Source organism: Rhodotorula paludigena, assembly GCF_050403205.1.
Source record: "Rhodotorula paludigena JCM10292 DNA, Rt_paludigena_JCM10292v1_ctg21, whole genome shotgun sequence".
NCBI classification, from domain to species: Eukaryota; Fungi; Basidiomycota; class Microbotryomycetes; order Sporidiobolales; family Sporidiobolaceae; genus Rhodotorula; species Rhodotorula paludigena.
Genome location: NW_027481437.1, coordinates 178,262 through 194,589, shown reverse-complemented (window position 1 = coordinate 194,589; position 16,328 = coordinate 178,262). Strand labels below are relative to the sequence as shown.

Genomic DNA, 16,328 nt, shown 5'->3' with positions numbered 1-16,328 from the left:
AAGTATCTACAGGGTCTTTGCTGTACATGCGATGAGGGAGGCAAAGTGTCTACACAGCAAAAAAGGAGGGAACGCTCGTCTACTTTTTGCCCTTTTGCTGCGCAAGGCGCGCCATGTCGTCGAGCACGTCGAGCAGGCACCCAGTTGACCAGGCCTGCGTGCGGCAGCTGTCGTGGCAGTACGCGCCATTCTCGTTCGTGAGCTCGGGAAGGCCGGCCCACGGGTCCTGCGCGATGTGCGCCCGGTGGCGCGAGAGGATCTCGTAGATGTGGTGGAAGGTCGAGGTGATGTCGTCGCGACCGGCGCCGGCGACCGTGTCGAAGATGAGGTGAGCGCGGAGGAAGTAGCCTGGAAGATGCAGGAGCGAGTCAACTCGCAATCCAAGTAGTGGGCGCGATTGAGAGAGATGCACGCACCCATTGGCCACACCCACTCGGGACCTTGGTGGTAGTTCCATCCCTTAGCTACGTGTTTGTCCCCCGAGTCGTTGGAGTTGTCGTAGAAGCCTGACGAGCACTCGAAAGGTCAGCATTGTAGGCGACCGAGCTTTCCGCGAGCGCGACGCACCGCGGTAGTCAGGATCGGCCGCGTCGAGCGTCTTGACACCGAGCGGACCGATGATGTTCGCCTCGGCGATGGCGAGAGCGTCGAGTGCGAACTTAGGCGTGAAGAGCTCAGGTGCGACCGACATGGCGATGGGAAAGTTGCCACGGAGCTGGTAATCGGCGCGCGAGCGGGGCGCAGGCGTGCCGTGCACATCCTTGTAGATGCCGCGACGCTGAACGAGCGACGGGTCGATGTCGTAGTTGGCATCGTGCGCCGGGTCGGCCGGGACGTAGTACAAGCGCTCGAACGACTGCTGGATGAGGTCGTTCCACTCCTTGTAGGTCACGAGCCGCTCCTGACCGTTCACTGCACGAAGCAGTCTCAGTGCCCATTCGAATTCAAAAAGAAGACGAAAGATGCGCACCGGTAGCTTTGACACCCTTGTGCGGGAATTTGCCCTGCTGCGAGAGCTGGTCGACCCAACGCAACGCGGACTTGAGCAGACCGGTGATCTCGACCGGAGCACCGTCACGGGGCGTGCCGGGAAGACCCTTGTTGCCAGCCTTGGCCGACTCGCCCTGGGACACACGGCAGAGTCAGTCCCTGCTGATTGACCGAAGCTGCAGAATGCGCACGCACCATCTTGTCCTGCCATGTCCCGCAGTTGAACTCGTTGCCACCGTAGATGATGCCGGTCTTCCAGTCGACGTCAATGTCGATGTTGAAGCCCAGGTCGCTCATCTGCATGTCGAGGTTCGGCCCGGCGTTGTACTCGCGGAAGTGGATGCCACTCGCGTGGCGCTGGAGAATTTCCTGGATGACATCGGCAACGGTGCTCGTCGTGGCGTACGCGCGAGGGTCGTCATACGGAACCCAGGTGTCGTCGAGCGGGAAGCGACGCTTGACTCCCTCGTTGAGGAGCTCCAGACCGTTCGGCGCCGTCGAGACGTAGTCCTGGATGTTCTGCAGCATGAACCAGGGCGAGTCGCGCGAGTTGTAACGCGGCGTGCGGCCCGAGTCCTACGGAAAGGAGTCCGTCAGCAGGATGAGAGGAGGCGATGGCCGAAAGGGACGCACGAGGAGGTTCGGAATCAAGCCATGCTTGAGGACGCTGCAGAAGGCGAGGATGTGCTCCTTTGCGGCCTCGAACTGGCCCGTGACGAGGAAGAGACCGCGGAGGCAGATGAAGACGTCGCGGCCCCAGGTGCGTGCCCACTGGAGAGCGCCAGAAGAGTCAGCAAAGTGCAAACGAGACGACCAATGACGGGGACGCACGCCTGCCGTGAAGTGCGGGAGGCCAGCTGCGAGACTCGGCACGGGCTTCTTGGCGTCGAGGCTCGCGCTGCGGACCTGGCCGTACATCTGCACGCTCGTGAGGGCGAGCTGATGGACAAAGGCCGTTCCGTTGCGAACGAGGGGCGAGCACAGGTCGATAGCGCGGTCACGAGCAGCCTTGAACGCGACGTTGATGACGAAGGCAAAGTACTTGGGGCGAAGGAAAGGCGGGACGTGCGCGCGGATCAGGTCGAAGCGCTCGCGGAACCAGGCGGCGGGAGCGGCGAGGGCGGGGAAGGTGTCGGTCTGCTTCTCGAGCCGCGAAACGACGTAGTCCATAGTCCAGGTACCGTTGCGAAGGTTGGCGCACAGCGGGTGGCCGAGGTCGTTGTGCTCCATGATGTGCTTGAGGTGAGGCATCCAGCCCTGAAGACCGCAGTAAACAAGCGGGCCCGAGTCGGGAAGGTTGTAGACACCGTCACCGCCAGCTGTAGGAAGTCGGTGATGAGGTCGTGTTCGCTAAAAACGAAAGCGACGAAGACTTACTGGCGTCTCGCTCTTCGCCGTCAGCGCGATAGAGCAGCACGTTCAGGTCGACGGTGTTGAGCCCCTTGACCGCCTCCTTAGCGCCGCGAGCGCAGACGTCGTCGAGGTCCGTTGGCAGGTCGTCCATCCAGGTCGTGAAAACGAGGATGCTGCCGCGCGGGAACTCGTCCGGGACAACGATGTTTGAGAAGGTCTGGCCCGTCGACTCGTCCTTCTCGAGAGTGGGCTGAACGGCCGAGATGGACGAGACTGTGGCATCGAGACCGCGGAGCGTCGTGTCGGTATCGCGGGATGCGGTAGATTTGATCTCGACGCTGGCGCCCGCGATGAAGCGGACACGAGTGCCGTCAAGGCGCATGGTGGGTGCTGTAGGTGAAGTGCTTCATCAGACTCACGCTACATCCCAGGACGGCGAGAAGCTCGTACCCTCGCCCTTGTGCTTGTCGCCACCGGCGGAGAAAGCGGTACGAGCGACGAGGAGGTAGCCCTTGTGAGTGACCGGGTTGACGCGGTGTGCCGTGACATACTGCGACGTGGACGTGTGAGAGACGAGCTGTAGGAACGAGACGGGGAGGGGAACGCACCTCGCCCTCCTGCGAGAAATGCCCCTCGACACCCTCGTCGAGGACAAGCTCCGTGTGCAGGTGATTCAACAAGCGCTTGACCTCGCCGATCCCGTCGCTAGCCTTGACGATTTCGTACTTGCGCGTCTCGCCCACAACGTCGAGGAGCTTCGGGTACAGGTCGTCGAACCCGCGGTTGCTGCCGATCGCGGCGCGAGCGAACGTGACGAGCGAGCCAGTCGGCAGCGCGTCTTCAGCGGTGCGCTTCGAGAGTGGCGACTCGTTGTCGTGCGTGATGTCCATGAGGAAGGCGTGAGGCGTTGAGCCGGGGTGCGGGATCAGCTTAGCTTCGCGCGAGGCGCCGCGGAACGAGACGGTCGTGCGCTCGGCGAGGCAGTCGGTGTCCATCGAACCTGAGCAGAATACGTCAGTACCGTGCCGTATCGAGAGCGAGATGCACGCACCGATGGGCTTGCCCAGGCCAAACCCGTAGAGCAGGCCACTCTCCTCCTTCGGGCTGTTGGCGTCTGTGGTGAGGAGCCGAGCGGGGTCAGCCGTGCCTCGAGCTGAGTCAACGCATCTAATATGGCAAGAGCTTTCAGGATGCGAAACAGATGAGTGGCAACTCACTGTACGCTTCGCGGATCAGGCTATTGATGCCGAGGCGGCAGACCCAGAGAAGGTCGAGCTCCTGCCTGCCGGTGAACAGCTCGGCGCAGACGTAGAGGTTCGGGTTGACCTTGCGCGCCTTGTCCATGAGGTACTCGCCGACGTGAATCGGCGTCGAGTGGCTGTTGTCGAGCCGGAAACCGTCGAACATGGCCGCGAGCGACTCGACGTAGCGGCCCATGTGCTCCCACAGCCAGGGGTTGTCGGCGGGACCGGCGCCATAGCGCAGCTTGACGCAGTCGCCCCAGACGATGAGGTCACGGCGGATGTAGGTGCGCGACTTGGGCGAGGCAAAGTCGAGGAGCGGGTCGGCGTCCCAGATCCAGCCGTTGTTGGCGAGAGCAAGGAGCGTCGATTCGTGCTTTGAGGTGGTCGAGTTCTTCGGGAGGCGAGTGAAGAGAGACTCGACAAGCGGCGATCTGTGGCCAGTTCGGAAGGTCAGTCATGCGCGCTGACCAAGCGGAAGACGGGGGACAGCTCACGCAGCGTTGATCTCGCCCTTCTTCGGCCCATGCTCGTCGAGGCGAGTGTACCGCACGCGGTTGCGCGTGTTCTCGAGGATGGCCTTCGTGTCCTCGTCGAACTCGCGGTACCGGTCGACGTTGAGCACGTCGAGGAGCTTGCCGAGCTCTTCGGTCGCCTGCTCGGCCGTCTCGCTCTTGCCCGCCTCGAGCCCGAGGTGCTCGGCGATGAAAGCGACGGCCTGCGGCAGGTCGACCTGGGAGTGCCAGCGCGCTCCGAGCTGGTTCCACGACGAAGGGAGGCACGTCTCGGCAAACTTGAGTGCGCGCTCCTCGATCGAGAGAGGAGTGAGGTCGGTGCCCCGGCCCTGCGGCGGTGCCGTCTTGGCGTTCGAAGCGGACCAGGCCGAGCGGAAGCGGTCCTTTTGTCCGGCGACATCGATCGCGTAGTACTCGTAGAGCTTGAGCGCCGGCAGCGTCTGGTGCTCAATGTGGGACATGATGGCGTCGAGGTCGGCGGGCGAGGAGATTGTCGTGGGGAGCTTGAGAGCCGAGAGGTTGGCGGACAGGTCGAGAAGCGCCGAGTCGAGCTCGACAGCGCCCGTGAGATGCGGCGACGAGTGGACCGAGTAGCCTGCATACGGGCATGTCAGATTCGTTCCAACCACACACGAGCGAGCCACGTACCCGCTTCGGGATGCTCCTCGAGCCACTTCGAGTTGTGCGCTGTGTGGTTGAGGACGACGTCGATCATGCCAAGCATGCCCCACTCGCGCTTGATCTTTGCAAGCATGTCCTTGACCAGCTCGTTCTTGGCCTTTGCGCCCTTCTTGACCGTCGCGGCGTCGAACAGGTCGTCGCTAAACTCGTTCTGGTCGTAGATCGAGTAGGGCGAGTTGCTCGCGCCGCGCTGCTGCAGCGGCGTGTAGTGGATCATGTTGTAACCGCGGTCGCGCATCAGGTCGAGGTGCGGCGCCCACTCGGCGAGCGTGCCCATCCACTTGGCGATGACGGTCTGGATGACGAGGCCGTCGAGCGGGAGGTTGACGAGGTCGTCACGTTGGACGACACCGCCCTTGCCGACAGGAAGCACGGCATGCGTCGTCGGGTCGAGAATGGGCGTGCGCGAAGGAAGCGAGAGAAGCGGGTCGACAACGAAGTAGCCGGGCTCGGAGCGGGTCCGCTCGCCGGACGCCGCATCGTACTCGACGAAGTAGGAGAAGGCGCCAGCCGAGGTAATCTGCAAGGCCCCAGACTCAGCAATCCTGACTCCCTTTCGTGCGGCGGTATGTGCGCACAGGAAGGTCAATCTCGAACGGCTTGCTGAAGTCCTGCGGGAGCCTGTATCACCTCTCTGCAGGATCAGCCCCCCTTCTTTCGCTAATTCGACGGCTCCAGTCACGTACGAGACCTTTGCGAACTTGCTGCGCTCGAACGCGCCGCCCTCGAGCGGGAAGTTGGTGTGCAAGACGCCGTTGCGGCTCGCGGCCGTTCCTGCGTCGATCGTGATGCGCAGGACATAGGGCGTCTGGGGCGGCGGGAGGCGGAGCAGCTGTGTGCACCAGAGCCGTCGAGGTCAGAGAGCGGAACGCGAGCGAGAGAGTCTGGGGCCGAGGGCGGGGTCGGTCTGGAGGATAGCCAGCCGCCGGACCGCAACGGGGACAGCGCGCACCGTCTTGCCCTGCTGCGGGTTGCCCTCGTTGTCGAGCGTGACGGCGTACACGACGACGGTGCGGCTCTCCTCGGGCGAGGGGCGCGCGCCGTTCTTGCTCGACGACGACGAGTCCTGCTTGAGCGCCGAGGCGAGCGAGTCGGACGGCGTCGACGAGGCGGGGGAAGAGCCCGTGAGGGCGTGCGCGGCAGACGCGAGCGCTTGCTTGAGCGCGGGCATCTCGCTGCACAAGCTTGGGGGCGAGGAAGAGGGGAAGAGCGAACTGACGAGGAGACCCGCCGTCACCGCGATCGCGTCGATCACTCGCCGAGCGGAACGCGTGTCTCGCCTTTCTCGTGCGAACTCGCGCAAAACAACAATTGTAATATACAGTGCAGCGCAGAGCAGTGTACAACCCATTCATCGCGCGTCGTGATCCGCCCTCGCCTCCTCCTTGCGCAACGCGCGCCCACCCGCTGCGGGCGCGAGCTTCTCGACGTACTCTTGCGGGAGCGTCTGGAGGCACGGCGCGGGGAAGAGGGTGCCGCGGAAGAAGCCGATGGCGGTCGGGACAAAGACGACACACCACAGGGAAAAGACGGAGAAGGTGAAGATGGTGGCGCAGACCCTGCGAGAGCGAGAGGGGTCAAAGGTCAGCGGGAGGGGACGGCGACTCGGAGCGAGAACTGCCCGCACTTGAAGAACATCGAGTCGAAGACGGTGGCGAGCGAGAAGGTGAGGAGTGTGAGGGAGCCAAGGGGGACTGTGGGAACGAGGAAAGGGAGGGGGAAGAGTGAGCGAGACTTGCTGAACTCGTCGGGCGGGACAAGCAGCACTCACAGGTGAAGGCCCACCAGCTGTGGTGAGCAGGAATTTCATCAGTAGCAATCGAGCAGAGAAGACAGACGGAAGCTCGACGCACCCCATGTTGAAGATTGCGGTGCTCGTTCCCGGCTTCGACTGGCGGAATTGAGAAGCGATTGACACGATGGCGAGGAACGCGAACCAGATACCGAGGCTGTGAGACAACAACAGCATGAGTTGGGCTTTCGAGCACTGTGCAGAAGCGGAAGGTGCGCGCACCCCCAGAGAAGCAGTCCGAGGAGCACCGCGCTGCCGAGCATGGCCGGTCCGAGCATCTGCAGCATCTCCTTGTTCCCGTCTATGCGCGGGAAGAGCATGACGGCGACGTGGCCCAGCTCGATGAGTGCGAACCCGCCCTGGCCGATCGGGCCGACGGGGAGCCACGACGAGACGACGACCTCGCGCGGCGGGAGGTGGTGCAGGATCAGGCGCTGGAGGTACAGGACGATGATGGCCGCGGCGAGGAGCATGCCGATGCCCGCGCAGAGGTACGACGCGATAAAGAGGAGGAGGCAGTAGGTCGTGCGGTTCTCGGCGAGGAGGAACTTGCACAGTGTCGAGCCGACAGCAGCTTCGGTGATCATGGGCACTGCGGAGGTAGGCACGTTTCAGCTTTGCTGTATTCACGGATTTGACAACAGCGGAAGGTGCCGACCGATGGGCAGCAGCCATGCAGCCGTCATCGTTTCAGGCGCGTGCTTGTGCTGCGTGAACATGACGAAGGGGACGCCAAAAGCGGTCAAGATAGACATGGCTGTCGACATTCGGGGTTAGAGTCTATGCTGTCTGCGAACGGACGAAAGACGAGGGGTCTTTGACGTACCGACTGAAATCCAGTACAGCACGAGCGCCGTGTCGAGCGTCTTGAGTCCATACGCCTCGCCCGTAGAAGCAATTCCCGATACGATGGTGACAAAGCCCATGGCTATACCGTGGGACATGCAAGCGAAGGCAGGAACATCTGTTCAGTCCGCACTCTCGCGCGTGTTGGATCAAGCGATCGCAGACGCACGGATGGTCCCGAGGAAGAGCGAGTGCGTCTCATGTCGGATCATGGCGAGGAAGATGCGCGGGTACAGGACGTAGCGCGCGACGGTGAGGCCGGTGAAGGCGGCAAAGAGGATCATGTCGAAGATGAGGAAGCCGGCGCCGATTGCTCGGAAGGCCGGATGGGCCGACTGCCAAGGGAGCATGAAGAGGAGCGTGTTGACGATGCCCGTGCCCTGCAAAGCGAGATAGCGTCAGCGCCTAGTGGTGATACGCGGAACGAAAGCACGACCGCGTGACCCTCTCTGCGGATCACGGCACGCCCATTCATGAAGGCTTCGGCGCACCATGGTGACGGAGAACCAGCTCGCCGTCTACACGGAGCCACGCAGCGGATATCGACGCGAGAGCAAGAGTCAGCGGCGGATTGCGACATGAGCGGGACGAGAGAAGGAGGGCGACGACGCACGAAGCGGAGGGCGCGGAGGCGGATCCCGCGAGCCTTTGGGTCAAAGAGCGGATGGAAGGCATTCTTGTCGTCGTCGTCGGCGGACGAGGAAGTGGAAGCGGGCGGGACGAGGGTCTGCTCGCCGTGCATGTCGCGAGCGGAGGTTGGCGGCAGTGTGGGCGAGGCTGGGTCTGGTTCTCGGTGGACCATGCTGGACAGAGTGCACGCTGCACGAGAGGAGCGGCGGTTCCCGTGAGCACGCGAAAGCGGACGGAGGCTTTCACGGCTTCCCCAGACTTTGGTGCGGCGCTGCGATCGAGCGCGCACCGGCGAGCAAACGCGGGTTGCAGCTGTGCACGGCGACCAAGAGCACCTTGGGAACTCTGCCTACCCGTGCTGCACCGCACCGCCCCGCCCCGCGACGCGCCCTCGTCCCGAGACAACGTCGCGCGTAACCCCGCACGCTCCACCTCGCCGCGCCCGCCTCTCCCTGCGCCGACAGCGTGCTCTCCAGCCACGCACTCCACTCGACGGCAAAGGGCAGCACCACATCGACCTCCCGCCCCGAGGTACGTCGCCCGCTCCATCGCCTCGACCTCGTCCGGCGACGTGCCGCGACACCCGCGTCCGAGGCGGTGCTGCACCGCCTGACCTGCGCACGGGGCGTGCACAGATCCAGACTCTTGCACAAGTCACGCGCCAGTGAGATCTTCCCCGCGCTGACTTGGTCGCCTCGTTGTGTCGTCGTGCAGGCCACCCGCGACGCGTGCTCCCGCTGCCTCTCGCACAGGCGTGTAGTGCCGGGCTGAACAGCGCTTGTTGAAATCTCGTGAGCACTCGAGACCCCTCACTCAGACCGCGACTGCCCGCCGTTGTGTTCATCCCCTTGTTCCCACGCCCGCAGCTCCACCTCCGGCCCTTGACATTGTCGCTCCCTCAGGCCTGCTTGCACCCGTGCCAGGGCTCCGAGCCCGCAGCCCTTCATCGACCACCATGCCCGCCGAATCCGGCACCGTCTCGATCTCGTCCCTCCTCGTTGAGCACCAGAACGACCCGCACCGCGCGCTCGCGACCCTCGTCTCGCGCTTCAACCGCCTCGCGTCCGAGCACCACGTCCTTCGCCAGGAAAAGGACACGGCACTGCAGGCGGCCGAGCGCAGCGCGCAGGAGAACCAGCAGCTGTGGAGGTCGCTCAAGGCGCTCGGGAGCTCGAGTCCCCGCCCGGTCGTCGCAAGGCAGAATTCGGACTCGCGCGAGTCCGGCTCGTCCTCCAGCGGCGGCGTACGGGGCCTGGGCATCGGCGGGAGCGGGAGCGGCAGCGGGCTCGAGACGCCGACGTCGCGCGGGCTCCGGCGCGGCTTGTCGTCCGACTCGAACTCGCACCCGCGCCTCGACCTCCCGAGCGGCGCACTCGCTGGCGGCGGGAGCAGCAGCTCGCACCACTCTTCGCCGCGGATAGATGAGGGCGCGCAGTGGTCCGACAACCCGCCCTCGACCGAACCCTCGCCGCGCTTCCCCTCTGCCGCGCACTTTGCCGCGTCGTCCGCCGCCGGCCTGCGCAGCAAGGCGGCGACGCCCCCTCCGAACGGCTCGCCGCGGCAGCACGACCCGATCAGCGCGTCGAGCTTGCGCAAGGCGAGCTCGCTCGACCTCGGGCGCGGGCCTTCGGCGCCGCCGAGCGAGAGCGACGGCGGCCGGGCAGCAGCAGCAGCGGGCGAGGGTGCGCACGGGCAGGCAGCTGAGGACCAGCTCGAGGCGCTGCGGCTGACGGACGAGGCGCCGCGCACGCCGCCGCAGCAGCTCGCCAAGAGCGTGCTCGCCAAGCGGCGGCAGTCGAGCCCGCGCATCTCGGCGAGCTCGAGCATGCCCATGCTGTCGGACCCGGCGCTCGACGCGCGCCGCTTCTTGCCCTCGATCGCGCCCGTCAGCCCCTTCTTCGACGAGGAGGCGGCGGCGGCACGGCGAGAGCGCGAGGCGTCGACGTCGACGTCGACATCGGCCGCGGGAGAGCACCTGCAGCAGCTGCAGCTCCCGCAGGCAGACTCTGGGCGGCGGCATCGCACCTTCTCGGACAACACGCATCAGACGCTCTCTTCTGCGTTCGACGACCGGCTGCAGAACTTGCCCACGCGGTCCTCGTCGACCAACGTCCTCGGCTCTGCCTCGTCGTCGCACTCTCTTGCAACGCTGAGCGAGCTGTCTGCACCGCGCGAGCGACGACCATCTGCGCCGTCCAGCCGGCTGCAGCACTCGTACGGTCCGCCAGAAAGCGACGTCCCGCCTACGAGCGCCTCGCAGCCAACATCGCGCCGACCCTCTGCGATCAACACCTCTGCGCTGCCCCCGACGCCCAGCCTCTCGCACCCGCTCCCGCCCCCTCCCGCTCCGACCCCGCCGCCGACGGTCCGCCCGTCGCTCGTCCCCGCCGTCCTGCCCTACGCGCGCGTGCGCGTCGGGAGCTCCAACATCCGGCTGAACGAGCGCAACAAGGAAGTCATCTCGTTCCTGATCGACGTAGAGGTGACGGTGCCGCCCGAGGCAGACGTCGAGTCGCACCGCGGCGGGAGCGCAAAGTGGCGCGTCGAGAAGCTGTACTCGGACGTGCTCGGCCTCGACTCGCAGGTCAAGAGCAAGACGAACCGGCAGGAGAGCAGGAGCATGGCGAGCTTGCCGGACAAGAGCCTGTTCAAGGATCACGCGCCGCACAAGAGCGACCAGCGCAAGGTGCGTTCTTTTGCATAGCTTTCCTGCTACGTCGGCTTGTTTCGCTGACTGACTATGCGCACCAGGCCGTCCTCGAGCGGTACCTGCAGACGCTGCTCACAATCCCTCTGCGAGACCGCTCCGCCATCTGCACCTTCTTGAATTCGGATGTCATTCCCGACGCACCGATCGCACCGCCGGCCAGCGGAGCGATGGAGGGCTGGCTGACGAAGCGTGGACGTAACTTTGGCGGGTGGCAGACGCGGTATTATGTCCTCTCGCCTGGGTCGGCGCTAGCGTACTACGATTCGGTACGTGCCGGATCCTTTCACCACTTACAATGTCTTGCTGACTCGCGTCTGTACACAGCCCGGCGGCAACAAGCTCGGCGACATCCCGCTGTCTGCCGCAACAATCGGGCGGCAGTCCTCCCGCGCGACCGACGTCGGCGAGGACGCTTACCTGCACGCGTTCCTCATCCGCGTGCAGAGCGAGAAGGAGGAGGCGGACCACATCCTGTGTGCCGAGAACGACGAGGCGCGCGACGCGTGGGTGCAGGCCATCACGCGGTACCTCCCGCGGTACGGCGAGCGCAGCGGGAGCATGAGCGGGGCGAGCGGCGCGTCCGCTAAGCCCAACGGGCTGGTCGCGAGCAGCAGCACAGGGAGCGGGCTTGGAGCGGGTTCGGAGAAGGGCCAGCAGCAGGGCAGCGCGGGCGGAAGTAATGCGCCGCTGCCTGCCCCGCCAGTCCCGACGGTCATTTCGCCCGAGCCGGAGACGCCTCAGCCGAAAGAGCGGCGGCGATCTGGCTCGGGTCCGTCGAGCGTCGGCGTGCAGCAGGAGCCGCAGTCGCAGGAGCCGCAGTCGCGAGGACTGTCGGCGCGCGCGGCCGGCGAGCTCCCGCCGTCGGTGTCGCTCCCATCGAACCTCGACGCGCTCGCGCGCGGCATGCCTGCGCTCGAGGGTGCGAGCAAGAAGATCTCGACCATCTCAGAGGCGCCCGAGTCGGGGTCGTCGACGCCCGGCGGACCGGCTTCGTCCTCTTCGCGGTCGAACAAGCTGCAGGCACCGTCGTCGCGTCGGCCTTCGGCAGACCGCGCGCTCAGCCCAGACCGCCGCCCCGAACCGATCGGTCCGCTGCCACCTCCCCCGGTGTCGACGAGCAAGTACAGCGCGAGCAACGTCTCGGGTCCGATGAATGCCGTCCCACTCCCTTCCGGCTACGACTTCAAGAAGGCCGAGCGGCAGAAGAAGACGAAATCGTCGTTCTGGAACTTTGCGTCGCGCGGCTCGAACGACAAGAACGCCTCGACCAGCCCAGTACAGCAGCTCGCGGCGGTTCCGACGCGGCCCATCTTCGGCGTGCCGCTCAAGGAGGCGGTCTCCGTCTCGCGCATTCGACCCGGACTCGAGCTGCCGGCGATCGTCTACCGCTGCGTGGAGTACCTCGAAGCGAAGGTGCGTCAACCGGGACCGTGCGCTGCTTGGATATGCTGACATGCTCTGCCTCGCAGAACGCCGAGCACGAAGAAGGCATCTTCCGCCTGAGCGGCAGCGCCAACGTGATTCGCATGCTCAAGGACCGCTTCAATGCCGATGGCGACGTCAACCTGCTTCAGAGCGCTGAGTACTACGACCCGCACGCTGTCGCCGGCTTGCTCAAGCAGTACCTGCGCGAGTTACCTGATCACCTGCTCACGCGCGAGCTGCATAACGAGTTCCTTCGTGTCATCGGTGCGCTACCAGCTGTGCTCCTTCACGACTGCGAGCTGATGAGCTCGTTGCTGCGCAGACCTGCGAGACCGACGCGACCGCGTCAATGCCCTGGGCCGGCTCGTTGCACGCTTGCCCATCGAGGAGTACACCCTCTTCCGCTTCTTGTGCGTATCGCTCGTCGTTCTCGAGCTGCACTCCCGACTGACATGCCCTCGCTGCAGCTTCGCCCACCTGTGCCTCATCGCGCAGAACGCCGAAACGTCGAAGATGAACTTGCGCAACCTCGGCATCGTCTTCGCGCCGACGCTTGCGATCCCGCAGCCGCTGTTTTCGCTCTTCCTCGTCGAATTTGATGTGCGTCTTCTCGCGTCCCCGCGTCTCATCGCAGGCTGACGTCCGGCTTCTGCAGCTCATCTTCGCCGTCGAGTCCGAGACCGGTACCGCCAAGCCGATCATGGTCGATGAGGACCCGACCGCCACGGAGTCGCCGAACTCCGAGCGCCGAGGGAACCGCAACTCGCTCTTGTACGAGGCGTCCGGTGCAGGAGAGCTCGAGCAAAAGCTCGAAAAGCTGCGAGGTGGGCTCGTTCCCGTCTTTGCGATCTGGCATGCCCCTGACGTGAATCGCGCTGCAGAGAACGACGAAGGCGAGGACGACCCGACGGGCGATCCGCTGGACGAGTCAGGAGACATCACGGCGGACGAAGACATCAGCTCAGCCGAACCGCTGACGCCCGCATCGCCTTACGCTGGTCAAGGAGGACTCGCACCGCAAGGCCTGAGCATTCCGTCCACGCCGCGGAGTCCCGGCCTCCCGTCCTCGCCGCGACCTGGCTCGACCTTTTGAGGGCGGACATTGCTCCTCCCGCCGACATCCGTCGTTCTGTCTCCGTCGTGGTATACCTTACCCTTTGTGCCCTCTGCTGTCGATACCCTTTCGTCGCACTCGTACTCTCTCTGTCCTCGACGTCGTAGCGTCTTATATGTCTTCTCTCCGTAATCTCGACATTTCCACCGGCACGCGGCATGGCGAGATCCTTAGAGCTGTGACCAGCACATGCGTTGCAGATGAGACGGCGGAGCTCAGCCCTTGCGCTCGACCTTCTGCGCCCGCTTGCGCTTCTCCTCCAGCTTCTTCGCCGCATCGTCCCTGCCAACATAGTAGATCAGCGTCGTACGTGCGGTAACCGTGCAGCGCAATACCCACTTCTGCTTCTTCCGGTCGGCCAGGTCCTTTTCGCGCTTCGCCTGCGCAGCTCCTGCACCCGAATGACCCGAATGACATGGTCAGCCCTATTCGATAGAGACAAGGAGCGGAATCGTGCACCTGCTGACGCTGTACGCTTCTGCCGCTCCGCTTCCTGGACGTGGTGCTTGTTGAGATTCGGCAAGGCAAGCAGATCTGCGGATTGCCGCGCTCGTCAGCGCAAGCCGCACATTGCTGCAGAGCGGGAGACGCACCAACGCCGTCAAGTGCCTTCTTTCGCTGCTTGCGCGACATTTGGCTGCGAGCGCGCCTCGATGAATGCGGTCACCGCAAGTAAGCCAGGAGAAAGCGCACCTCGGATCCCTCAGCGCCTTTGACGACAAGCTTGACAGCTCTTCTTCCTCCCTTGCCTGCCGCTCCGCTTCCGTCTCGTCCTCGAGGTCGCCATACCGCTGCGCCGAAAAGAATGAGCCGAATGCACTCGCCCCGAGGAGATTTCGCCGAAGCGTACCTTCAGCAAGTCCGCCTTTCGCCGCGCCTCCTCCTCTGCCGTGAGCGTCTTCTTCGGCTTCTCCTCGGCTGTTTGCCCATTGCATCAGCGAGAAGCGAGCACGGCAAAGTAGTCCAGGCGCCTACTTTCGGGCGGGGTGGGAGATTTCGCCTCTTGCTCCGCCCGCTCTCGCTCCGCAACGGCTTCTTGATACGCCGAAGTCTCCTCTAGAAGAGCGTCGATGGATTGGGAAGCAGTATCTGCTCAGATCTTGGTGAGCGAGATGCGGGCTGAAGGTGCGACTTCTGAGGCGAACCGTCTTCCTCGTCCAGCTCGAGCATGCCGAGGATAGCGCTTTTCCGGTCCTGCAGGAATGCTGTTTAGCGGCGTGCTCAGCGAGCCTGTTCGAGCGCTGCGCACCTCGGGCTCGAAAGAGTCTTCCTCGACCAGACCCCGGACGAAGTCGACCGTCTCTTCGTCGTCTCGCAGCGACAGACTGCCGAGCTTGGCAGCGATGAGCTGCTCCAGCGGTACGGAAAGATCGACAGCCATCGTGGGCCCCTCGGCCTGCGGGTCGCGAGCAGTTGTTGGTCGACCTCGTTCTCATTTCTCATCGCTCCGAGAAAGGTCAATTCAGCACGACCCACCTGAGCCTCTCAGAGCGAGCTGCGCTGCCGCATGTCAGCTATTCGTGGCTTGAGCGTGCACGGCGTGCCGCTTCACAGCCTTTCCGGTCTCGTCTGGTGCTCTCGAACCGCTCTTAGGCTGCAGCTGCTTTCGTTCGCTGCTCGAGCGTCCGCGGCAGCCGTAGCGTCGCATGTCATTCGCGACGCTCTTCTGCCAACGGACACGGCAGCCTGTACCTAGCTGCAGTAGTCGCGGTCCGTTCACGCTCGCTCCTCGTCGTCCTCCGCCGAACGACGCACGCACTCAGGAGTCTGCTAGGGACGTCGGCTGCCCGCTTCGAGATATAACGGTCTGCGCACATGACGCCCCATGCTTGCATGAGTTTGCGATGGCGAGGCGGGCCTTCATACGTCTTCCGCTCTTCCCCTCTCCTTGTATCGCCTGGTGCGCTTCTACTCGGTCCTCATTCCTTCGTGCAGCGTTGCTCTTCACCCCATTCCTCAATCAGAGATGCTGTCACGCGCATCTCTTGCCTTGTTCTGCGCAAGCCTAGCTGGTCTAGCTTCCGCACGCTCCCAGATCACGACTCTCGATGTCGACTTTTCGACGTACAAGCCGGGCACGTCTCTCGATCGTTTCGTTGACGAACACCAACTGTTCATCTCGACCTACAATACCGAGGCCGAGCCCATCAGCCGCATCTTTCTGCGCGAGAACGTCGACATTGTCGACGGAACTCTCCGCCTCAGGGTGAACGGCTACTCGGGCAGCGACGATGTCGAGGGCGCCGAGATCGGGACCTACCGCGATGACATTCTGTACGGCACCTTCACTACTGTCGCCAAGCTCACCGACGTGCCAGGCATCTGCGCCGGGTTCTTCACCTACACCGACGACAACAACGAGTGCGTGCTTTCGCCTGCTCTGGTGTGCACTGGCATTGACCTGAAAAACGCAGAATCGACATCGAGGCCCTTTCGAGCTACTACACGAAGGGTTACCGCGACATCGTCGACCCGGGACTGCAGTTCACGAATCAACCGACGAAGCTGGGCGGCGCGTCGACAAACAAGGCCGTGCCGTACGACTTTGACCCGACGAAAGGTTTCCACAACGTGCGTTCCGCTTTTGGTCTCGGGATCACGTTTCATGGACGCCCTGACCGCCACTTTGCAGTACACCATCGTCTGGACCGCCGAGTCTTCCGAGTTCTACGTTGACGGCAAGCACCAAGCTACATTCACAACGAATGTACCAAAGAAGCCTGCGTCCTTCCTCTGGAATGCGTGCGTCGCTTTCCTTGCTCGCTTTGCATTCTGCTTGACTAACCTCGACCTTCACAGCTGGAGTTCCGGCGTGCGGCTTTCCCTTTCTCCATGGTCATATACGTACTTTGCGAAGACACGCTTGCTGACTGTGCGCCCCACAGGACCCCAACTGGAGCGCCGGACCGCCGCGCGAGGATTCGTACACTCTGATCAAGTCGATTCACCTAGCCTACACTCCCGCTTGAAAAGCTCCTGTCCCCCTTCGTTTGTCCGTCGCCTCGCAGTCGGCGACGTCTCTCCGTAGTTC

At 64.0% G+C, this 16,328-nt stretch overlaps 5 protein-coding genes across 5 annotated transcripts; 2 read left to right on the top strand and 3 right to left on the bottom strand.

Annotated features, from left to right (window-relative positions):
• Positions 1-79: 79 nt before the first annotated feature.
• On the bottom strand, positions 80-5,951 carry GDB1 (bifunctional 4-alpha-glucanotransferase/amylo-alpha-1,6-glucosidase; the record flags this gene model as incomplete). Its single annotated transcript, XM_076649133.1, has 17 exons — positions 80-348; positions 417-506; positions 568-912; positions 971-1,124; positions 1,186-1,566; positions 1,624-1,761; positions 1,822-2,309; positions 2,368-2,733; positions 2,794-2,893; positions 2,952-3,343; positions 3,395-3,457; positions 3,561-4,018; positions 4,082-4,694; positions 4,748-5,300; positions 5,359-5,401; positions 5,467-5,612; positions 5,733-5,951. The coding sequence occupies 17 exons, from the start codon at positions 5,949-5,951 to the stop codon at positions 80-82; spliced, it is 4,818 nt and encodes a 1,605-aa protein (XP_076505357.1).
• A 180-nt stretch (positions 5,952-6,131) lies between these two features.
• On the bottom strand, positions 6,132-8,220 carry SSU1 (Ssu1p; the record flags this gene model as incomplete). The annotated part of the gene is made up of 10 exons (XM_076649132.1): positions 6,132-6,339; positions 6,408-6,474; positions 6,552-6,568; positions 6,634-6,729; positions 6,795-7,164; positions 7,231-7,329; positions 7,399-7,500; positions 7,588-7,798; positions 7,910-7,936; positions 8,032-8,220. 10 exons carry the CDS (start codon positions 8,218-8,220, stop codon positions 6,132-6,134), a joined length of 1,386 nt encoding a protein of 461 aa, XP_076505356.1.
• Positions 8,221-9,003: 783 nt separating this feature from the next.
• BEM3 (GTPase-activating protein BEM3) lies at positions 9,004-13,276 on the top strand (the record flags this gene model as incomplete). The annotated part of the gene is made up of 8 exons (XM_076649131.1): positions 9,004-10,734; positions 10,800-11,024; positions 11,083-12,171; positions 12,228-12,447; positions 12,506-12,593; positions 12,651-12,783; positions 12,839-13,007; positions 13,065-13,276. 8 exons carry the CDS (start codon positions 9,004-9,006, stop codon positions 13,274-13,276), a joined length of 3,867 nt encoding a protein of 1,288 aa, XP_076505355.1.
• A 236-nt stretch (positions 13,277-13,512) lies between these two features.
• On the bottom strand, positions 13,513-14,678 carry JCM10292_003581 (uncharacterized protein; the record flags this gene model as incomplete). The annotated part of the gene is made up of 9 exons (XM_076649130.1): positions 13,513-13,579; positions 13,637-13,688; positions 13,757-13,831; positions 13,891-13,934; positions 13,991-14,088; positions 14,148-14,215; positions 14,273-14,386; positions 14,443-14,491; positions 14,547-14,678. The coding sequence occupies 9 exons, from the start codon at positions 14,676-14,678 to the stop codon at positions 13,513-13,515; spliced, it is 699 nt and encodes a 232-aa protein (XP_076505354.1).
• A 585-nt stretch (positions 14,679-15,263) lies between these two features.
• JCM10292_003580 (glycoside hydrolase family 16 protein) lies at positions 15,264-16,266 on the top strand (the record flags this gene model as incomplete). The annotated part of the gene is made up of 5 exons (XM_076649129.1): positions 15,264-15,658; positions 15,712-15,868; positions 15,930-16,039; positions 16,097-16,109; positions 16,183-16,266. 5 exons carry the CDS (start codon positions 15,264-15,266, stop codon positions 16,264-16,266), a joined length of 759 nt encoding a protein of 252 aa, XP_076505353.1.
• Positions 16,267-16,328: the final 62 nt, after the last annotated feature.